The sequence below is a fragment of the Dermatophagoides farinae genome, chromosome 6, assembly GCF_024713945.1.
Source record: "Dermatophagoides farinae isolate YC_2012a chromosome 6, ASM2471394v1, whole genome shotgun sequence".
NCBI classification, from domain to species: Eukaryota; Metazoa; Arthropoda; class Arachnida; order Sarcoptiformes; family Pyroglyphidae; genus Dermatophagoides; species Dermatophagoides farinae.
The window spans coordinates 4,473,911-4,499,364 of record NC_134682.1 but is presented as its reverse complement, the minus strand read 5'-3'; the positions used below and the strand labels follow the sequence as shown (position 1 = coordinate 4,499,364).

Genomic DNA, 25,454 nt, shown 5'->3' with positions numbered 1-25,454 from the left:
ATCAATCGATGTGTGTGTGTTGCTGTTGATCATAACATTGAAATTGTCGTCGTCGTCGTCGTCGTGTTCACATAATTTCATTGATTCGAAAATGATCCAAAATGGCTGATATGATGGTATTTTTTTTCCTCCGTTTATCAATACATTTTAATTGAAACAACATGCAGTAATAATGCAACAACAACAACAAAAAAACATGAATACAAGATGATGATGATTGATTGATAATTGATTCGACCACAGAACAAACAGCCAAGGTGATTAATTTTGTACATTTAATGAAACGAAACAAAAAAAAAAATCACGTTCAAAATTATCATTGAAACGTGTGTCTGTGTGTGTGTGTGTCATTTCTTCTTGTTTTTCACATTTTCCATGAAATCTTTAATGTGAATCAGAACCACAAACAATTTGTAAAAAAGAAAAAACAAAAATTTTTCAAATTGAAAAAAGATAATGTCTTTATTCATCATCATTAAAATAATGCGATTAAAGGAGAGAAAAATTTGGATTTTTTTTTCCACTTTTGCTGATGTGTTTTTTTATATATATATAAATACAAATTGTTGTTGTTGTTGTTGTTGTTTGATTCTGATTGAAAATCAATCGATAAAATAAATAAAAAAAAAGAAAGAAAAAAAAATGCTGTGATGAAATATGACATAAACAAACAAACAAAAAAAACGAACAAACGAACGAAAAATGAAAATTTATGATCAAACTTGTTAGAATGAAAAATCTTCGGAAATGAAAAAAAAATTCTAATCAATCGATTGATTAGAATGTCTTTGTGTCGGTGTCGGTGTGTGTGTTCGATGGCTTGGCAAAAAATTATCATCATCATCATCATACAGAAAACGATGATTTTTATGAAAAAAAAAAATTCATGGAATAAAATTATCGCACACATTCACTTTTAACATTCGCACAACAATCACAGACATTATATATACACATAACAAACAAACAAAAAAAAAAATTTAAATTTGGAAAAAAAAAGAGAGAGAGAGAGATTGAGATAAACACATTCACAAATTCATAGATCATAGAGAAAGAGAAATGATGAAAAAAAAAATTTCAGAGATTTTTTTTGTTTTTGTTTTTTTTTCAAAGAAAAAAATTAATTTGTGCTCTGTCAATGGCTGATAAAACAAAACAACAACAACAACAACAAAAAAACAAATAGACAGAAGAAGAAGAAAAAAATGCAGAGAAAAATCCAATGTGCGTGTGTATGATGGGTGTGTGTGTGTGTATGGAGGAAATAAACATAGGTGGGGCTAATTGGGTGGGTGGTTGTGTGTGAAAAAACAAACAAACATAAAGGTATTTCCCATCACCAAACAACATAGATAATAAAAAATAATCAACACACACACCCACCATCACACACATTTGCACAATTGAAATAAAATGATTGATTTGATGATCAATTTGACAAAAAAAAAAATTCATAATTAATAATTACATAATAATTTCACAGAGAATTTTTGTTTCAAACATGAGAAAAGAAAGAAAAAAAATTATTAAAAACGAAAAAAATATATGAAAATATTCTCGACGACCAGAAAGATTTGGAAAAAAAATTATGTACGTGTGTGTATGAGAAAATACATCAAGAATATTTAAGAATTGGCACAGCAACAACAACAACAACAAGAGAGAATTATAAAGTTTCCGTTATTTTTTTTTTGTTTTTGTTTTTTTTTTAATTTAAAGAGTTAAATATTGTAATTGGAAATTAGTCGACGAATTTCAGCCAATGTACCACTATCTAAACGCATTAGATCAAATTGTAGACAATTACCAATGATTGTAAAACATGATGAACGATTATTACGTTCTTCGATTAGATCAACAATACGTTGTAATACAAATGTTTCCTGTATGGAACTGATTTTCAATTGAATTTCTTGTAATTCGGCCATTGAAAAATTTGTGATCATCATTGTCGATGTTGATGATGATGTTTGCGATTGCGGTTGTGGTGGCGGTGGTATGTTTGCTGGTGATAATGATACAGCAGCACGATCATAACAGGTCATTGTATTCATCGTTGTAACACGTTGCTGTTGGTGATGATTATGATGATTAATTGGTGAATTTGAAGATTCAACAGTCGTCATCATCATAGTTGACGATTGCTGATGATATTGATGGTGATTAAATTTTGATCTTACTGTATTCTGCTGTGATGTTGACGATGATGATGAATTATTACTTGCAGGTGAAACAATAACCATCGGACTACCATGATAATGTTGATGATTCCTTTTTGTAAATTTCAAATCCAAATTTGGTGATGATCGATCCATTATCATTTCATTGTCATTATGTTGATGATAATGTCGACCTTTATTTTGATGATGATGGTCATCATCATCGGAAGATTGTAGCTGTTGTTCATCATTATCATCATCGGATGAAGAAGAATCAGAAGAATCATCAGATTCAGACGATGAATCATTATCTGATGATGATACGGCTTGTTGTTTTTTCGATGACAATTTTGTTTTAATCATTTTGGATTGAACATCTTTCTCATCATCATCATCATCGTCATCGTCGGATTCATCCGAATCAGAAAGACCAACACTTTTTGTTGTTGTTGTGGAATACTTGTTGTTTTTACCATTCTTAATTAAATTTTTATTCTTCATGTCTTTGGTGGATGATGATGTTTTTGAATTTTTAAAATTCTTTACTGCTGTCGACGATGATAATGATGTTTTGCCTTTTTTCTTCATATCAGAATCTTTTTTCGACTTTTTCGACATTGATGATGATGATGATTTTTTCGAAGATTTTTTCCGATTATATTCACTTTGGCAAGATTCATCATCATCACTAGAATCATCATTGGCACTATCATCAACACTATGGCGTCGTTGTCCATGTTTTTGATTACGATGATGATGATTATGTTGCCGTTGCTTTCGTTCATCATCATCATCATTCAAATCCATTTTCACTTTCACATCATCATCTGAATCATCTGATGAAGAATTGTGTTTATTTTTATTCGATTTTTTCATCTTCGATGATGATGACGATGATTTGATCTTTGTCTTTTTCATTTTAGTCGATGATGAATCATTTTCATGAATTTTATTGGAATATTTCTCGGAACCACGAAATTGTGATTGAATTTTTGCCGTATCATAATACTTTCCACCATTATTATCATCATCATCAAATTTTGATTTTGATGATGATAATTTCATTTCATTGGCCATTTTCATCGATGCTTTTGATTCATGATGACGACGATGATGATGATGGTGTTCTTTCGTTTTTGTTTTTGTCGTCTTAATTTCTTCACGATGTTTTTTATTTGATTTACCATTTTTTTTATTGGACATGAAATTATCATCACAGGAATTACCATCAGAATCAATTTCATCCGATGATTGACGATGTTTATGATGATGGTGATGATCAGAATCGGATGAATCATTCGATTCTGATGATTCCGAAATGGCACCATTATTATTATTATTGTTACTATCATCATCGCTATCATCATCATCATCATCATCACTAATGGACGAATCAATTGATGCAATCGATGATGCAGATGATGATGATGGTGGAATAAGATTATTATCATATTCATTTATCATTTTTCGGCTACCATTTTTCCTATGATTATTGGATTTCATCATCATTAAATTATCTGAAATCGTTGGACTATTATTACGATGATGAAAACGATGATGATCTGATGATGGAAATTTTGATTTTGAATTTTCCAAAAATAATGTTTCCGAATGTTTATTGGAATGATGATGATTTTGTAATATTGTAGTAGCTGCTGCTGCTGTTGTTGGTGGTGGTGGTGGCATTTTTTCGTCCATTATTTCATCATCATGTCGTCGTTTACGTGATTCAATACTATCAATTTTTTCCGACGATTTAGTTTTTTTCGTTGATAATGATAATTTTTTTTCATCTGATTTTTTCGTAGATTGTTGTGGTTGTTTTTGTTGTTGTTGTTGTTGTTTTCTAGAATGATCAAATGATTTTGATTTTGTTCGTAGTTTTTGTTCTTTTTTACTGGAAATGTTCGATGCAATCGATGATAATGATGAATTGGATAGCGACAATTTAGACGATTCTTTCATATTCGATGCCGTTGCCATTGACATTGGTGATCCTGTTGCTGTTGTTGTATTCTTTGATTGATTCTTTGTATTCGGTTGCTGTTGCTGTTGTTGTGTTTTTGTTGTAGTCGACGATGATGTTGTTGACGACGACGACGACGACAATGATGATGATTTCGATGATTCTTTCATTGTTTTATGTTTTTTAATTTCATTCATTTTATCCCAGGTTTTTTCTTTATTTATCGATTTAATTTCGATTGTCGTTACACTATTATCATCACGATATTTTATTTTTGTCGACATTAAATGACTTGTTTCCGTGCCCGATGTTTGATTCATCATGTCCATTTTTGATGTTTTTGATGATTTTTTCATATTTTCTTTTTTATTATTATTATTATTATTCGCAATCGTTGTTGTCGTCGTTGTTGTTGCCGATGATGGTGGTGGTGGTGATGATGATGATGATGGTGATGGATCATCCATTGATGATTTGTTCGATTGATTATTATTCGGATTCAATAATAACGATGATGATGAGATCATTTTCGTTTGTTTCATTGGACTCATCGATGGATATGGTGAATGTTTTCGCTGTTGCTGTTGGCCATTATTATTTGGAATTAATGATGGAAAATATGGCTGATTACCACCATCAATCAAATATTTTGATGACGATGATGATGATTTAGATTTTAAATTTGACAATTGTTTTGTTGTTGTTGTTGGTGTTGTCCCGGCAGCAGTGATGGCTGCTGTTTTTGAAAATGGTGAACAATCTCTAATTATCATTGAATCACTAGTGCCGCCATTGGCAATATTTTTTGTAATTGATCCAGAATGATGATTATTATTATTGCCACCATTGTCAGATTCTTCATGACGTCTTTTTTTCGTTTTCGATTTTGATTTATGATGACAATTATTATGATGTCGTCGGCCATCATTATCATCAATCTCACTTTCATCTTTTGTTGACATTCTATGAACATCTAAATCATCAACTTGATGATGATCATCACCATCTGAATCATTATCATCATCACTATTATCACATTTATGTTTTTTACGTTTTTTATCCATTTTCAATAAAGATGATGACGATGACGATGTTTTTGCCAATTTCATTGTTGATGATGATGAATTTTTTATCACCATTTTTCTATCATTTTTTTTCATTTTTTCCATATTGCCACCACTTCCACTACTACTACTACTAATGCTGTTGCTGTTGCTATTTCGTTCTTTTGAATCTTTACGTTTTTTCTTATTATGATTTTCCATCATTAATATTGACGAATCTTTTTTACATTTTTTCTTCATCACTTTTATATTATTAATATTATCAATTTCATCATCATCATCCTCATCATCATCATCGTCGTCGTCATTGCCATCATTATTATTATTATCATCAGTTTCATTATTATCACAATAGTTATTCAATGTTTTTGTTTTGTTCATTTTCATCATCATCAACATTCGTTGCTGTTTATCACCACCATCATGATCATGATTATTTTTTATTGAAATTGAATTGGATTTATTCGATTTACTACTAGATAAAGACGAAGTGGATCGTGGTTGATTGTTTGTGGTGATTGATGATTTTGTTGATTTATTAATCATCGATTGACCATTATTTTTATTACGATAATTGTTTCCAATTATAGATGATTGTGATGTTTGTTGCTGTGCCATACTACCACCACCACCACCAGTTGTTCCTTTAGCCAATAATAATGATGATGATGATTGTTTTTGATTATGATCATTCTGATAATGATGACTTAGTGATGATTTGCCCGTTTTAATTGAATTTGTACCACCAACGTTTAATGCACTGTTGTTGTTGTTGTTTTTTCTATGAGAATCAATATGATGGTCCTATGGATATTTCAACAAAAAAAAACGGAAAAAAAATTAATTTTTTAAAAACAAAAATTGAAAATTTCACTCAGAAAAAAAAGAAAATAAAAAGTGAAAGCAAAAAAAAAAATCATTACTCTGCCCCACTGTGTGTGTGTGTGTAAGTGTGCATGTAAATGGATCGACCTAAAAAAAACATGGGCACCTGTAGAAATAACCCAGACGTGATCAAATAAATCAAGCATAAAATCACACATAAAGACTGACTCACTCTCTAACTATTCAAAACAAAACAAACGAAAAAAAAAATTCCACCCTAATTTGCATATTTCACCTCAGACAAAATCACGTGTGTGTGTGTGAGTGTGTCTGTGTATATATTGCACAGCACGTACAAAACAAAATTTATCTATTGCAAAACATTTGACATAAAAAATAATCAATTGATTGATTGAATAATAATTTTGTTCTTTTTTGTTGTTGTTGTTGTTGTTGTTGCACACACATAGACAAGGACCAAATCAAACAAACATAAAAAAAGTGATAATCATCATCATTACCACCACCCACACACACACATAAACAAATCTATTTTTCGTTGGTGATAATTATCGATAAAAAAAAAATTTCATTTGACAACAACAACAACAACAAAGGCTACAAGTTATGGTCCCCTCTCATCCAATGTCTATCCATGTCCAAATAATTGGCCAATAACACACAGACACAGACACTCAGACAAACAAACAAACATCAAACCCATGTCATATCATTTCCGTTTTGTCTTGTTATTATAAAGGACAAATGTGTATGTGAAATAAAAAGAGAATGAGAGGATGTGCAAGGATGGTGTTTATGTAATATTTAGTGGTGGTTTCATTGTGTTTTTTTTGTTTGTAAATATATCGTACATTGATTTGATTATATGGATACTGTTGCTGCTGTTGTTGATATTGGAAATTTTGATTTTGATTCGTTGAAATTTTTAAAGACAATTGTCGTTGTTGTTGTTGTTGTTGTTGTTGTGGATGTAATAGAGATGATGATGATGATTTTTGTAATAAATTCAAATTTGATTTTGTTGTTGTTGGATATCGTTGTTGTTGACGTTGTAATTTAGTAGTAGTAGTCGTCGGTGTAATCATTATTGCATTATGATGATGATCAATTGAATCCTCATTATGATGCTGATATTTGGCCTTGTTATGGTCATCATGGTTATTGACAATATCTTTTTGAACATCATCATCATCATCATCATCATCATCAAAATCAAAATGTCCACGTAACAATAATGATGGCTGTAATTTTGATAATTTGGATCGTTGTTGTAATTGTAATTTGCTCTGTCTATTATTCTGTATAAATGATATGGGCATAATTTTTGGTCGTAATTCATTATTGTTGTCAATTGTTTTTGGTGACATTTGTTTTTGTTGAAATGATAATCGTTGATATGATGATGTCGCCGTTTCCGTTTCCTGTTTAATGTTGCTGTTATTTCTTGGTATCTTAAATCCTTTGGGCAGTCCCATTCCTCCTGTTCCACCATGTTGTTGTTGTTGTTGAGGTTTTGATCCACCACCATTCGACGATATGATTGATGATGATGATCCTGTTGTTCCAAAATTGAACAAATGATCTTCTTTTGTTGTATTATTTCGATTATTTTTGATTCCATTATTGTTTACGAAATGAATCGTTGTTGATGATGATGAACGTGATAAATTTAAATTTGATGAAAATTTTTCTATTGGATTCGTTGTTGTTGTTGTTATTGTGGGTAAAAATGTTGATGCAAAACCTGATTTTGGCTTTAAATATTGTTGTTGTGGTTGATTTAATTTTTTATTAATCGGTGTTGTCGTTGTGGCAGTATTGGTCAATGATGATTGATGATTTTGTTGTTGTCGTCGTTGAATTATTGTCGATTTTGGTTTATAATTTATTATTGTCGATCCTGATGATGACGATGATGATGATGATGGCAGTAGATTTTTATTTAAAAATTGGTTATGGGACAATGATGATGACGATGATGATAATAATGGTGGTAGCGGCGGCGGTGGTGGTATTGGTGATGGCGAAGGTGGTGAATGACAATTGGTATAATGTTGAGAAACAAACATTGACGACGACGATGATCGTCAATTGGATTCATTCAAAGAGATTTTTTTTTTTTTTTTTTTGATTTAAAAATTTATTCGGCAGAAAAATTTATATCTTAATGTAATGGCCGGTGGGAATTTTTCAAAGATTTTTTTTTCAAAATTATTTCCAAATTGCAAGAAAAAAAAACACGTACAAACACACAGACACAGACACAGGAAATCCAGATACAGATGATTGGATATTGATTTTTTTGTTGGAAATTTTTTAAAATTTTAAAATTTTACTGCACACGCTAAACATCAACATTTCATTTTCATTTCTTTTAATCGATAGAAAAATTAGCCAAACAAAAAACAAACGATGATGATGATGATGATGGTGATGGACAACACAAAACGTGTGAGTGTGTGTGTGTGTGCGCGTCTGTTTGTTTATTGTTATTATTATTATTTTATCTACAAATTAGAAATTACACACACACAAAGACAAAAAAAAGGGAAAGCCGGAAATCACAACGGAAATCGATCAATCGATGATGATGAAAGCGTTTTAGATTTTTTTTTTTGGATTAATTTTTTTTTTTTTTTTTTTGACACACCACACCATAGATTTGACCAGATTTTTTTTTATTGTTTTTGTTTATTTTTTCTTCAATTGAATTTTTCTTTTTTTTTTCACCAAAACAACGCACACACACACAAACAAAAAAAAACAACCGACTAGATTCAATTGAACAGAAACAAAACAAAAAAATCGTGATGGCAAAATGTGTGTCTGCGTGTGTGTGATATGGAATTTTTTTTTTTTTTTTTTACTTTTTGACTGATTGATTGAAACAAACAGGCAAAAAAAAATACAGAATGAGATCTTCAAAATGCAAAGAGAGATACGACGTCACCAGGATTGATTTAAATTGATTTTCAGACACAGACACACACACACACAAAGAAATGTTCCAAACAAGAGCGAAAGCAAAAATTTCAATCTTCAAGTAACACAAACACACATAAACACAAACGATTGTTATTGCATCAATAATAGCCACACAGATCATTTGATTTTTCTTCTTATTTTTCTGGTTAATGAAAAATAATCATCTATATCAAGTTGGAACCATTTAATATACATATACATACACAAACACAAAACACATACACATATACACACGTAAACACTTGTTGGATTGGTTGTTTGTTTGATTGATTGATCGATTGATTTGTCTCTGGCTTGGCTTTATTGGTTATTATATTATATGTACATTTAAATTATAACGACGATAATATATCGATAAAATCGATATACTAAGGGCTCACACTTATGGATTTATGTCTGCTCTGTTTGTGTGTGTGTATATATGTGTGTTTGGATGTGATGTATGTCTGTGTGTGTTTGTGTGTGTGTGTGTGTGCCGTGTGTGTGTGTGATCAGATTGATTGGATGACAAACACCAACTGAGAAAAAAAAAATTATCGTAAAAAAAACTACGACTATATTTTTTTGTTTTTGTTTGGCATTTGAAATACAACAAAATGTTGATGATGATGATGATGAAGAGACTAGAAAGTAAAAACTAGACACACACATACACAGTCAATGAAATTGAATTGGATCTAAATGATTTGATCATGATGGAAGCCAAGCACAGTCAGCAGCAACAGCAGAAAGAAAATCTAGTTTTTTTTCAATTATATTTTTTTTTTAAATGTACAACCACCATCAAACATAATTGATGCTACTTGTTGGATATATGGACATCAGTCACCACCATCCATCCATCCTATCTCTCCAATTTTATCCATTTTTTTTCTCTCTTCATTCGTTCGTTTTTTTTTTAATTTTCTATAATCGAAGAAGAAGAAATGTATGTGTGTGTATTTGGATTCAAATGTATCCATTTTTTTTTTTTTTTTGGATGGAAAGTGGTTTTGTAGTAGTAGCAGCAGTGTGTAGTGTTGTTGTGAAAGTGTAAAAGTAAATGCTGGTTGGATAGTTATCCATCATAGTACCACAGTTGTTTTTTTTATCATTTTTGGATGTTTTTTTTTCATTTTCACTTTTTTTTTCGTTTTGTATTTCAAGTTTTTTTCATTTCTCTCTCCCTCTTCTTTCTGTCTGTCTGAATATAATTTCAGTTTCTAAAGATTTTGATGATGATGATGATGGCCGCTGGCACTTAAGTGGATTTTGTTTTCGCTGTTGTTGTTCAAGCATAAAAAAAATGAAGCAATTCAGACTTTGAACAAATAAATCAAACAACAACGATGGCGACGACGACGACGACGACGAAAAAAAAATCCACATAAAACGAGAAAAAGAGAGAAAAGTCAAATCACGATATCTCTAAAATGAATTTCAATTTAAATCTTATTTCATCATCATCATCATCATCATCATTGATCGTTGTGATACAACTTGTTGATCATGATGATGGATAGAAAAATTCAATTTTCAACTTTTACTTTTTTTTTACTGATGTTTCTCTCTCTCTCTTTATCTCATTGTGTGTGTGTGTGTGTCTAGACAACTTAAATTCTCTCTTATGAAACGACAAAAAAAAATATTTCGAAATTACAAATTTTTTTGGATCAAAAAAAAAGAAATCTAGGCCTTCTCTCTCTCTCTCTGTCTGTTTCTGGATTATTCATCGTTTGATTTGTTCATTCGTTTGAATTTTTTTTTCTCTAATTAACAAATCAAACTTGAACTTGATTTTTATCCATTGATGATGGATATTACCTCACCACCCACCCCTACTACCATCATTTCACATCCGAGAATCGTGTTTCAATCAGAATTGAAAATCATTTAGATCATTTCATAATATATGTAGGTAAAATAATAGGTGAAAAAAATGGCCCTAGAGAAAACAAAAACAAAAACAAACACACACACAGAGAGAGAAAAAAAATCAGACAAAATCAGAATTTTTTTTAAAAAAAAACCTGTTGATTTTTTCGTGTAGAGCACAACCAAACAAAAAGACAGACAGACAGAAAAAAAAACTTGAATCTCATTTTCAACTTACTCAATCTGTGTGTTTGTTTGTTCCAACATGGAATATTTCAAATTTCTACAAAGTTTTATGACCGAGCTGTGTGTGTGTGTTCCAGATTGCAAAATGAAAAATTTTTTTTTTCTCAGATTTCGATGATGTGATGATGATGACAAGTGCCAAGTACGGCAGCCGTGTCTGTGTGTGTGTGTGTAGAGAGAGAAAAAAATTGTTGCCTTGTTTGATGGCCAGAAAAAAATGCCAATCTTAATCAATCAATAACCGGTTGAAAATGGAAAAACCCTAAACATTAACCTCTCTCTCTCTCTCTCCTATCATTCTTCTCAAAACTACAAAACAAGAATCACATCACATCAACCTTGAACCAAAAGAAGAAAAAAAAATTTTTAACCATTCTAAGGATGAAAATCCAATTAAATAAAAAAATTCTCACTTAGCAACAAGTGATGAGAAAAATAGATCCAGATGGTCGGATGAATTTCAATCAATTTTTATTATGCATTGCATATCATCAGAAAAATGAAATCGATCAAACTAATCTAACAGCTGGAAATTTATCTTTTTTTCATGAAAAAAAACAATAATCATAGATCCGGTTATGTTTAGGGCACACACACACACACACACACAAAGGACAAATCGATAAAGGATCAATTGTTTTTTTCTTAAACAAAAAAAATATTTTTACACACATGAATGATTATTATTACTACTACTACTGCCAAATGTCATATTATCCGATCATAATTATCATCCATTATTATATTATAATCAGATATACACACCACAGTATTGAATCATAATCACACACTATTATCATTCATTCATTCATAATAATGGGAAATTCTTTCAATTTTTTTTTGTGATTTCCATCCATAAATAAAGTTACATTATCATATATTCAAGGTTTCAAACAAAAAAAAAATTCAGATAGAAATTAAAGAGAGAGAGAGAGAGAGAGAGAGAGAGTTGACCATTGAATATTTTCATTCAATTTCTTTTCATCATCATTGGGATTTTTCATTGAATTTTATTTTTCGTTTCGTTTCGCCCATCATTTACCATCAAACAGACACACACATTTTTATTTCGAATTGCATGTTTTTTACATATGAATAAATCCGAGCACAATAATCTCTCGCATAATTGGTAATTTGATATTCACATATATCACACACACACAAACACAGGCAAAAAACTGATTTCTTTCAATGATTCGGTTGAATCAAAAAAAAAAAACGAAAAAATATTCCTTTTTCGTGTTTGTATTTATCATCAAAATGATAACAACAATCAATCAATTAAATCGATTGATTCATCAATACACCAAACAAAATATGAAAACAAAATCGCATAGTATGGCAGCATTTTTCATTTTTCATTTATATTCATTCATTCATTCATCAATCAACCGAAACAAAATAAAAAAAAAATTAAATTACATGGAAATTCAATGATATTACACCATCATCACCATTATTATTATTGCCTGATAAAAATGCAGCTAGGATATCATCATTATCGTCATCAATTTTGAAATTTGAAATCAAATGCAACACACACACACACACACTTGTTGCTGTAATCTCTATCACTTTATCTAAATCTAAATCTAAATTCATAATAATTAATATAAATCCGGTAACCACCAATTGCTTTGCTTGCATTATTTTTTTAAATTAAAAAAAAATAAAAAAATTTGAAATCATCACTTACATTCAATTTGGCCAATATTTTTGCATTATTATTTCGATTTGATTTTGACGTTGATGTTGTTGCTGATGCTGCTGCTGCTGTTGTTAAGGCTGATGTTGTTGTTGTCAATGCAGATGCAGATGCAGATACAGATGATGAACCTGAACCTGTCTGTATTAATGGTGTACCAAATAAATCAGTAAATTGACTATCAGGTTGATGATAATGATGATTTAGATTTAGATTATTATTATTACTACTACTACCACCACTATTGATATTCAAAGTAGTAGAAGTAGTAAAAATTGTTGTTGAATTTTTTTGAAATTTATTAGACGATATCGTCGTTCCATTATTATTATGATTATTATTGATAGGCGCCGTGTTGAAACCGCTACTGTTGCTGTTGCTGCTGCCAATATTGCCGCTACTAGTTGTTGTCAATAATAATGGTGATGATGAATTTTTATTCAATGTCGAAGTCAATGGTGATTCTATTTACCAGATCAAAAACGACAACAACAACAACAAAAAAAAACGAGATTATCATTCAAGGGATTTATTATTTGAACGAAGGATGATTGTGTGTGTGGTAACAACACACAAATGGGAAAAAAACCATTAGCCTAATCTCTAATCCAGTATGAAAATGGAAAAAAAAATCACCAAGCATCTCTATGATGACATCTTTTTGGCTTGCAATCCATAATCATCATCATCATCATCATAAAAAATGAAAAATTTTTCATCATAGAAACACATGCACACACACACACATCATAATCCCATTGCCATTATTATAAATCATATCAAAAGGTAAAACACCTGTTGATTGACAAGACAAAAAAAAAACCAGAACCAAAAAAAAACTTTCACCCACTACCTTAACCTAAATCCTATTTAATACCACCACTACTACTACTGCTACTAAGTAAAATCAACTTTTTAAAAAAAAAACAACAACAAATTTTACAAATTAAGAAGAAGCCAGATTATAATTGAAAATGACATTGAATCTTGAAATATTCAAAATAATCTCATTTCAAATCACCATAATCATTCATCTTGTTTTGAAAATTAGAAATTCACGATAAAAATGAAAGAAATGTCAGTCTTTTCAATCAAACATACAGCCCTTTTTTTTCTTTCATTGCCACATTTCAAAGAAAAAAACAAACAACTTACCAGTCGTCGTCGTAGTTTTGGAATTTGTTGTTGTCGCCAATGATAATGATGATTGATAATTGCTGCTCGATGATGATGATGATAATGGTGATTGTTGTTGTTGGTGGTGATGGTGTGATGATTCAGATATTGTCGACGATGTTGTTGTCGTATCACCTTTGAGTATCTAAGAGAAAAAAAAACACACCGAATAATTTTAGGTCAATCAATCACACAGTTAATAATCAATCAATCAATTGAAATCAAAAACAAAAAACAAAAAAAAAATTTGTCCAGTCATTAACAGTCAAACTTGAACTGAATGTATTTTTTTTGCTGTCTTGATGCGCTGCTGTACTGCTGCTGGCTATAGCGGGGGTACGCGCGATTTATTTGAACTTTTCGTGCAAAAAAAAAAATAAAAAATTCCCAGAAATTTCCAGTTTTTTCATTGAAAAAACTGGAAATTTTTTTTTCACGGCCAATTCTAATTATCAGTAGAAAAAAAATAAATATACCAAAACAGGAAACCCGAATTTATCACAACACACATCCGAATAACAAACAACAACAACAACAAAAAAAATCCCGTTAAACCTGACGACGACGACGGGTAATGAGATTGAAGAAAAAGAGAAAATTTCAAAAAAAAGAGAAAACAAAATTCAAAAATGAAAACAAATCTCTCATTGATGAGAAAAAAAAGAGAATGCGGAAATGTTGAAGAAAATGGATTTTTTAAACATTTATAATATTTATGAATTATTATTGCGAAAACAAAAAAAAGAAAAAAAAAGAATTTTTCGGAAACTTTCAAAAGAAAAACGTTATTGACATCCTCTCTACCTGTGTGTATGTTTGCCATAATCATTGCAAACAAGATTTTTTTTTCTTTATGAAAATTGATCCATAATGAAATTCAGTCAGAAAAAAAATACAACAAACAAACACGCGATCATGTTTTTTTTTGTCGACAATCATCATCATCATCATCGTTGTTGTTGTAATGGTGGTGGTTGTAATTACACAACAATTTGGTTTTTTGTTTCTTAATTTCCGAAAAGGAAAAAAGAATCACCATGCATTTTGTTGTTGTTGTTGTTGAACCGGAAATGATTGTTTTTGTATAAAGTTAATGGTATGGTGGTGGTTAAAAATTATGTATTCTAGCCATGTTCGTGTGCGTGTGTCTATCGTCATTATTTTTGTTCAATCTGCATAAGTGAATGAATGAATTAGAGACAAGCAAAACAATTTTTTTAGATGATTACACACATTGGATTTCATTTAAAGGTCATCATCATCATCATCATCACTATACACAGAGATGATCGATTGAAATTCAACAAAAAAAAACAGATTCTTTTTGCACACTGTTTGATTGATTCAATGCAATTCATTGATTTTTTTTTCTAGGCGAGTCAAGGGTGAAAATATATTTTTTTGGGATAAAGAGAATATTTTCGCAAATTTTTCATTTCACTCCAACATGATGATGAAGGTTTTCCAGAAAAAAAACATCATTATTCAGGGATATATTCAACATACACAGAAACAAATCTACAAATCTCGGATAATCGAATCCATTAATAATCATCATCAACAGAAAAAAATGAAGAAAAAAAAAGTCAATAACAGACAAATAACACTATTTTTTGCCCAATGAAAAAACAAATCCAAAACTCAATTATAAATAAAACTAAACTATTACACAACGGGGTTAGATATATACAAATTATATAAAAAAAAAGAAGAAAAAAAACGTCAAGGTCGGTCACCATGTTTTACAATGGTTCTATCACACACACACACACACATACACATCTAATCTCTTTATCAAGACGAAGAAAAAAAAACTTGTCAAATCATCATCAAGCATAAAGGTAATGAATAAATATAAATATACATTATTAATTTTCAAATCACACAGGTGTCAATAATAATAAGCCCAGTTTTTGATGATGATGATGATGAAAAAGAATATGATGAAAATCTAAAAAAAATACACACTGACCTTGTATTATTATTGTTGTTGTTATTATCATTGATATGGTCAACAACAAAAACATTATTATTATTATTATTATGGTCATCATCATTGGACATGGCCATCATATTTATTCCAAAATTATCATTATTTTTGCATTGTAAAATTAATTTCTCATCATCATCATCATCATCATTGTGATGATTTGATGGTTGACCAACAATGTGTTTTTCATCATTATTCAAAAATCGATTCACATTTGGAACACGAATTCTCCAACACGGATTGTTCATTGATGATTGTTGATAATCATCGATCATTGTCATATATTCATCATCGTTCATATTTAGATTTGAACAAAAGAAATGAATCAAACATTTTTTTTTGTTAGTATTTGAAATAAGAATTTTTATACATCAAATGAAATGAACAAATCAAGGAGAGAAACTTGATTTGATTTGAATTTTTTGTTCCTATTTGGGGGAAAAAAATTCGATTTTCAAATCAAAATTGATTTAACCCATCGACTACCGCCATAGACAGAAAAAAGGTCGCAAAATAGACCAACTTTTCGAATTTTCATGTGTTTTTGGCGCATATATGAGCCGCTGGTCTATTGTGGAAAATTTGAGTGGCACACATATGTGCCGCTTGGTAGTCAATGGGTTAAAAAATCGATTGATTAGAAAAGAATTGAAAAACAACAACAATGAAAATGATCCTAAATGCGCATGCGTATGGATCTCGAAATAATCAATTTATATCGATCGATGATGATGATGATGATGATGATCAACATCATTTGATTGTCATCAATGAAAAAAAAATCAAATGATGAGGGAAAAAACAGATATATTAAATAACAACAACAACAACAACAAAAACATCGTAATCATGTGAGATTGTTCAATCAAATAAATATGTTTGAAACAAAAAATGAAGAAAGGGAAAAAGGGGGTGAAATAAATCTTTGCCAAATTTGGATTGTTTTTTTTTCTTTGCAAAGGTCGTGTGTGTTCAATTCCCATTCTATTCATTGGAAATTGAAAATTGAACAAAATAAAAGCAGAAAAAAAACTATACATCAATCTAGATCAACAAGACAAAAAAAAAATCAGGCAGCAGCAGCAGCAAATAACAAAATGGCCACATAATCATTGTGTGTGTGTTCATTTGGCCATAATAACAACAAGACAAGACAATGGAAAAAAAATGTTGAAAACAAAAAAAAACCTTGGAAATTTTGACATAAAATCGATCGATATATTGTGTGTGTGTGTGAGTGGAAAAATATAGAATATGATGATCAATTGATCATGAATCGATTAATGTCATCGTATTGTGGATTTTTGATCAATTTCGCTAAGCATGACGATTATTGTGTGGGGGCGAAAGGGAAAAAAAGAGATAGAGATAGAGACAGAGACAAGGACATGGCCAATAAATGATGGAGATATAGCCATTTAAGATTTATCTATCTTCATTATAAATACATGAAATGTAATGAAATGAAATCCATCCATACAAACAAACAAACCATCATCTTGATGTCTTCAGGGTGTTAATTTGATGCAAATAATTTATTCATAAACATTCGTGAATGAATGAAAAATGAATGAAAAAAAACGAGGAAATTATTACATTACATTTAAAACGGAAAAAACCGGTCAAATGAATGATGATGATGATGATGATTGGGGCCATTTTGGCAATTTGAATGATAAAGAGAAATTTCCATGTTATTATGAGAAAACAAATTTCAATAGGTTTTTTTCTTATTTGTCATTGATACATCGTTAATGATTGAAGAAATTTTTGAAATTTTAAAATTCTAATAACACAACTTTCAATTTCAATTAAAAAAAAAAAAATTCATGCAACCAGATACGCCATCTTGTAGCTGAGAAATCAAATAAAATGTCGAGCACTTGATTTTTTGTTCCAAAAAAGATAGATGGCGTTAGTATAAAAATTCGAAAAAAAGGTATACAGAATCCATCATCAAATGAATATATAATTCCACAATGATAATAAAATTTCAATGTCATTATCATTGTAAAATTATTCCTTGACATTCATTTCCAATAAAATATTTATTTATATATATGAATACCAATAAAAAAAACCGGCTCAGATAACCATCACATATTAGAGCCGAACAACAACAACAAAAAAAAAAAACCGTTATATAATTGCATAATGTGATTGTGTGTTTGGGCGTAGATTTGACGCCATCAGCTATAGCTACTAAAAACAACAACAACACACAGAAGCAGACACAATGACTACAAAGAAAAAAAATGCACTTGCACAAATACGCACACACAGTGTCTATTTGGGAAAAAGAAAAAAGTATAAGTTTGATGATGTGGAATCTTTTTTTTTTCTTTTTCTTCACTTCTAGCCACAAAACAGCCACACACAAGAGAGATGGTAATATTTTTAGCATGCAGGAAAAAAATAGAATTATAAAAATAAAAGAATTGTCGTCATCGATTCGAATTGGGCATTTTTTTGTTTTGTTTTTTGTTTTTGGTGTTTCTTGTGTATTTCATATACGTCATTCGATTGTGTGTTGTAAGAATTTTCTCAATATTTTGTTTTATGGAATATCAAAACCGGATATTTGAAATGAGCAAATGGGCAATGAAAAAAAAATGTAATAAAAAAAAGAATCGACAATTCAACGAATAATGATGAATGAGAAAATTGAAAAATCAAAAAAAAATCTACACACTTACCCCACAACCTTTTAATAATTTTTTCTTAAATTCTATGCTAGGATTCTGAAACGTTAAACGTTCACGTCTTGTATTCGCTACTGGTTTAGCCAATTCAATATAGAGATCATATTCGAAACAAATTTTTTTCGGTTCTTCTTTATTACGAAAATAAACTTCAATAGGCAACTCGAATGATGCATATCCAGATTCTTTTATTTCATATGGCGGTTCTTTGATCACTAGATAGAGAGAGAGAGAGAGAGAGAGAGAGAGAGAGAGAGAGAGAGAGAGAGAAAAAAACATTAAATCAAAAATGAACCAAAATAAAAATGGTTGCAAAAAAAACAAATACCTCTTTTTGGTTTAGGAAAACTATCATGAAGATGAAAAATGACTTTTTCAACAAATGGATTTATATGGCCATTATCAACGCCACGAACAAACACCGTCCTGTGATTGGAAATGTGAATGGAGAGAGAGAGAGAGAGAAATTTAAAATTTAAAATTAGAATTCAAGAAAAACTAATGTCTAGCCATTGTTTTTTTTTTAGTTTCCAACAAACAAACAAACGAAAAAATTTTCTCCTTTGAAAATCCAAAGTTTCTGGTTGTTTTTTTTTCAAGTGAAAAAAAAGCAAAATGGAAATAAATCGGATTTTATTGGATTTTGTTGTTGTTGTTGTTGTTACTCTAAATGAAAAAAAAACGAGCAAAAAAAAACTACTACTACTCACCAATCATGTGTATGGCCATCGGATGTTGATTCCAGTTTCGGTGTTGCTATATGGCCAATCTCTAATTGTACTTCAACGTGTTGCTTTGATTTTCCACAACAAAACGAAAAATGAAACAAAATCCGTTGAAATTGAATAACCGGATAAGAAAAAATCGGGAAAAAAAACAGAAAAAAACATTGAGATTAACAACAAAAAACATCAAAATATCATTATATATGGACAAAAAAAAACAGGGGGCGCACATCATCATTTAGGCTTCTGTTTACATCAAAAAAAAAAACATGACCAATAATAAATCAATCATCACATTCAATTAACGCCTGGTGGTGGTGAGAAACAAAAACAAAAAGAAAAAAAAAACTCCACAAAATCCATCAAGGTTTTAAACAACAACAACAACAACAACAATTTCACTTTTTTTCCTCCTATTCTGTGTTATTGCATTTCTTATCATCATCATCATCATCATCATCAACAACATGATTATTTAACAGCAAAAAGATTTGCTGAAATTTTTTAGAATTTTCTTGTTAAACACAACATAATCTGATATAAACATTTTGGTCATTATTAGGAAATACATACATACACACATACAGGGGTTGATGTTCGTTTCGAAGGTTTTGAACACTAAAAACTAACAAAATAATCATCATCATCATCACGTATATATATTACGTACCTGTATGGTTTTTGTTTTTTTTTTTAATGAAAATTTTTTTTCCTCTCTCACATTCATTCACTGTTTTCTATCTAATAACATCATCATCATCATCATCAACAACAAACAAACATTTTTCATCATCCATAGACTATTGTGAAAAAAAAAATATTTAATTATCAAGGTCGTGGACATATTCATCAATAAAAAAAAGGATATCTATTTACAATAACAACAAAAAAAAAAAATTATGGCCCATAATGTGCGTGAGTTCGTTCCTGTGTGGGCGGATGGATTGGTTACCATCGACATGTATATGGACCCAAAAAAAAACACAATGGTTAAACAAACAAACAAAAATTTTCTTCTTTTTTTCATTTGTTTAATGAAGGTTGGAACCAAAAAAAAAAAAAAAACCAACCAGCCACCACCACCACACCCATGATCGAACAGAGAGAAAAAAAAATTTTAGTCCACTGGTTTTATTTATTGATTAATACTTAAAAAAAACTTACCGAGGTATGAGGCATTTTAAATGTGAATGTTTAATGGAATTTCATATTTCATAATCATCATATAAAAATAATTGCCAAAATAATTGAAAAGGCAAGACTTTTGTTTTGTTTAAACATTGCATTTGCTGTAAATAATAAATTAATTTGTAGAAATTTGAGTATCTTCTTTGAACAAAAAAAAATTAATATATTGCATTTGAATGATTCCCAAATTGATGATGGATTGATTTTTCGTCAGTCTGTCTGTAGGTGTGTGTGTGTGTGTGTGTGAGGTTTTGGTTGTCGAATTTTTCCACCCCCAAAAAAAAACACACCAAATGCTGGTTGATTTATTTATATTTTTTTTTTTTTTTGTTTATAAACAATCAACCAGAAATGCGGGATGTTGAACCAAAGTTCATTTTTGTCATTTAATTCACGATATATTTGGTTGTCGATGTCAAGCAAAAAAAAAAAAAAAAAGGTAGTCAGTCAATTAGTTGCTGTTGTGCTTCATTTAAATCATCACCATCATCATCGTTATCATCATCATTGATTATCACACATGTATAAAAAAAAACATAAAAATTATATATTTACAATTGCCACATTATAATTACACATACACACACATATACAATTGATGATAATGATCATTGTTTTTTGATTAAAATTAAAAAAAATTGTCATCATTTATGACCATCAATACTTGAAAAAGAACAACAACAAAAAAAAAGTTGAGAAAATTTTTAAATTAATTAATTTTTTTTATCCATCAAGCCAAATAAAAAACTATATATAAAATTCAATCATCAGGTTTCAGGTGTATTCAATGATCGATTGAGTATGGAAAAACAAAACAAAAAAAACAAAACTCTGTTGTTGATGATGATGGTGAGCAGCAGCATGCGTTTGTGTGCTTGAAGCAACAGATGATTTTTTTTTTGTTGTTTTTTTTAAATCACAAATTTTTTTATGTTGGATATAAAAATTACAATCGATCATTCTCAATGATGATGATGATGATCATCATCATTATTATCGTTTCATTGATGAAACCACAGACACGCACAAAAATTGCTGCAGAAGCAGAAAATTTTTTTGTTTTTTTTTTAGTATGAGTGGTAAGATTGAAAGTGGTGGTGGTTGTGGATGGTTGTTGATGGTTGTGTGATGAATGTTTTTGTGCTGTTGTTGTTGTTGTTGAAAGTCAAATTGACTTTTAAACGGAAAAAAAGATTGGAAATTAATTTAAATTCAAAATTTGAAAATGATGTTGATCTAGGATTCTTGACGGGCACAAACACACAAAAAAAAAGATGATGATTATGACGACGAATTCAGACAAAAAAAAATCAAGTAAAGCACAAAATTATTTGATATTGCTGTTGATGGAATTTTCGATGATCAGTGATCAATAAATGTTTGTGTGCGTGAGTATTCCACTTATGTTGAAAGGGTTATGATTCATCAATTGTGAATGTTTTGTCTATCGATTAAATCAAATCCAAATTGGCAATCGTTCAGTGTTTCTCTGGCAAAAACAACAACAACAACAACGGAAAAAACAACATCACAGTTTTGATTTTCGATTAATATATTAACATTGGCATCTTTTGTTGATTACAAATTGTGAACAACGATTCTGGTGATGATGATGACGGATTCGATTTAAGGGTTAAATTCCTGAATTGTTTGGCCTTTTTTCCGCTGAATTGATGTGCGTTAATCTATAACGAAAAGAGAAAGAAAAAAAAGGATTAAAAATTTGATTTTTTTTTTATCAAACAAAAACAAAATACAAACTGATAATTTATCTACAGATCCAGAAACAACAATAACAACAACAACAACAACAACCACCACCGCTCTTGGTGATGATGATCATATGGCCGACAAAAGAATGGAATTTTTCACTTGGTTGAGAAGCAAAAAAAAAAACTGGATTAAAAGCCGGCCACCGAACAAAAGATCATCATCATCATCATCAACAACAACAACAGCGACCAACGACACCATAACGAAAAAAAAACATTTAAATATTTGAGTAGTGAATGTGTCAAATCTCTCATTGCGCTCGCACTATATCTTTGCATCCAAACACATTGAAAATAAAGAAATGAAAAACCGGTTTAACCGATCATTTACCCGGTTTGTTTTATTTTTTGACTAAAAAAAAACGAAACAAAACGAAACGAAAATGAAAAACAAAAACACCAAGCACATGAATAATATTAGAACACGAACAAATGATGAACAACGGTAATAATCGGTAATGATGATGATGATGATAGGATATGATGGATTCAAAAAAAAAAAATTCCAAAATTTACAATTTGGAATATCAAATGATAATGTTGATGATTTTCATCTTCAAATTTTATTGTTGTTGTTGTTTTGTCGTTATCGTCGTCGTCGTCGTTGTTGTTGTTTTTGTTGTTGTTGTTGATGTTGTTGCTCACAAAAAAAAACTCACATTTTGTGTGTGTGTGTGTAAACTCAAAATTGCAAAAATTGCTCGTATTAAATAAAACGAGAGAAAGAAAGAGTAAAAAGTAGGTTTCAGAAACATCTTCTACATTGCAAAGTCAATCAATCAATGCAATCAATCAATCGATCGATCGATTGAATGAATGAATGAATGATGATACAAATACCAAGATAATGGATGAAATTGAGAACCAGAAACAAAATTTAACAAAAAAAAAATTGAAATTCATTTCACTTTTGATGATCGAATCATCACAAAACAAATCAATCGGTCAATCATCAATCACATTCGAATCGATTTCGATCATCGCATATATCATATTGTTTTCGTTTCTGGGTCCAACAAATATTGTGCAATTTTCTCACTATACTGATTATCATTTTGAAAATCAAAAAAAAAAAAAAAAAAAAATAACCACCACTACTACTGCTACTACTACAATGATTGTCTCTTTTTTCAGAAGAAAAAAAAACAATTTTGATTTTAATAGGGAAATTTTCAACAGGGAAAAAACATCAACATGATGATGATGAGAAAATAATCGAAATTTTTTCGTATAAATTGCTTCAAACCGATATACATACGTTTTTACGTTCTCTTTCGATATATTTGAAATATGGCTGCTGTTGTTGTTGTTGTTGCAAAGAAAAACAAATTGATGATGATGATGATGATCGAGTTGCAACATTCACAGACAAGGATAAAATTTTAAAAAATTTCAAAATAAACAACAACAACAACAACAACAGAAAATCCGAGAGTAAAAAAAAAACATCGAGATTTCGATTTTTTGTTTGTTTGTTTGTTGTCGTTGTTAAATCTTCAGCTATCATCGGCATCGGCAACAGCGGCTATCATCACCACCAACACCACCACCACCGCCATCATCATATTCACAAAATATTTTTAATGTTTATCATAATACATACACACACATGTAGAAGCATTGTTGATAAAGATGATTGTCTATAGTGGTGGTGGTCGATGTTTGTTGATTGTCGTCGTCGTCGTTGTCGTAGTTGTCGTAATTTTCAAAGTTCACATTGCTCATCAAGTGTGTGTTTGTTATGACAAGCAAAGATTATTGGTGACACACACACACAGCCACTCCTTCCTCACATTTAAATCTCATCTCGTGACAGAAAAACGCCCACCAGAAAAATTAAAAACAAAACAAAAAATTCTTGCAATCACACACGCACACACACACTAAATTCGTAATTTAAAAAAAATGAATTTAAATCACCAAATTATGTTGAATTTTTGTTGTTGTTTTCATTTTGTTTCTGATTTCGATCGATCCATTGAAAAACGATTCCATGAATTTGATGATGATGATGATGATTAACCGTGTTTTGTTGAAGAAAATAAGCAGTTTGTTCGTGTGTGTGTGTGTGTGCAAGCCCAGTGTTTATTTTGTTGTGCTCGTCAATCAGTTTGTCAGTGTGTGTGTCTTGGTTTATTTGTTGGATCGATTAGAGCAAAATCCAATGTACCAATTGGAACAGACGATTTATTTTTGTTTGTTGGTTTTGCTGTTTTTTTTTTTTTTTTTTTGATTTTTCTTATTCATTTTACACGCACACACATGAACGCAGTTGTCAGACTCTTCTCTCTTTCTCATTGTATGCTGCAAATATTGTCGACTGTGTTGTGACAATGACGTTTTCAAAATTTCGGTTTCCAATTTTTTTTTTCATCTTCTACAATAGTACCACCTGATGACCAGGTGGCTGACCTTCGATGACATTATCCAAGGTGTGTTGCGCGGATGGGCAGGTTTTATTTTATTTTATTTTTTTTTTTTTTTTGAACTGACCTAGATCAACAATTGTTGTTGTTGTTGATTTTACCCACACACACACACACACACACACTATCACTAAGGGTCAGGGGCTTTCTCAACTATACAGGTATCAAAGGTAGTGGAAACCGAAATGAATTTTTTTTTATTTTGTTTTGTTTTTATTTTCAACCAAAAAAGTCCTTTTAACATTTTCGTTGTTGACATTATGGATTGTTTTTTTTTCTTTGGTTCAGTATTTGATCCCAGTATTCAGTATGACGTACGAGAGAGAGGAAATTTAATGATCCGGATCAATTTTTTTTTTGGGAATTGAATCCGATCAAATTTCCGTTGTAATAAATTCCATTTGTGGAAGGTTTATCAACAACAACAACAAAAAATTCCAAACATGCGTTATTTGGATTCCCGGATGACAAAAAAAAAAAAAAAATTTCGATTAACGATACCGCTTTCAAGTCTAGAAAAAAAAACAAACAAAAACAAAAAAAAAATAAATGGAAAAGAAAAAATCAATCATTAATTTCAAATGAAATTGAAATTGTGTGCGTGTTATTATTGCAAATCTAGTTCAAGGTGATAATGATGATAAAGTATT

General features: G+C 30.2%; 1 protein-coding gene across 7 annotated transcripts; it reads right to left on the bottom strand.

The window, feature by feature from the left end:
- Window positions 1–434: 434 nt before the first annotated feature.
- LOC124493762 (uncharacterized) lies at window positions 435–23,947 on the bottom strand. Of its 7 annotated transcripts, none has more exons than XM_075731964.1 (8): window positions 23,637–23,947; window positions 20,583–22,291; window positions 19,404–19,486; window positions 19,022–19,119; window positions 18,688–18,908; window positions 13,981–14,146; window positions 12,817–13,289; window positions 435–5,993 (listed from the first exon to the last, which is right to left on the bottom strand). In XM_075731964.1, exons 2-8 carry the CDS (start codon window positions 20,595–20,597, stop codon window positions 1,722–1,724), a joined length of 5,328 nt encoding a protein of 1,775 aa, XP_075588079.1. In that variant the 5' UTR covers window positions 20,598–22,291; window positions 23,637–23,947; the 3' UTR covers window positions 435–1,721. The 7 variants fall into 7 exon arrangements, with proteins under 7 accessions (XP_075588079.1, XP_075588081.1, XP_075588082.1 ...); XM_075731966.1 differs by lacking the exon at window positions 23,637–23,947 and adding an exon at window positions 22,710–23,399; XM_075731967.1 differs by lacking the exon at window positions 23,637–23,947 and adding an exon at window positions 22,364–23,372.
- Between the last annotated feature and the right edge of the window lie 1,507 nt (window positions 23,948–25,454).

Excerpts from the sequence above, each read along its gene's own strand:
- LOC124493762 (XM_075731963.1), bottom strand. The coding sequence starts at position 8,104 with ATGTTTGTTTCTCAACATTATACCAATTGTCATTCACCACCTTCGCCA. Across the intron at positions 5,994-6,886 it reads ATCCATATAATCAAATCAAT|GACCATCATATTGATTCTCA; the intron begins GTACGATATATT and ends AAATATCCATAG.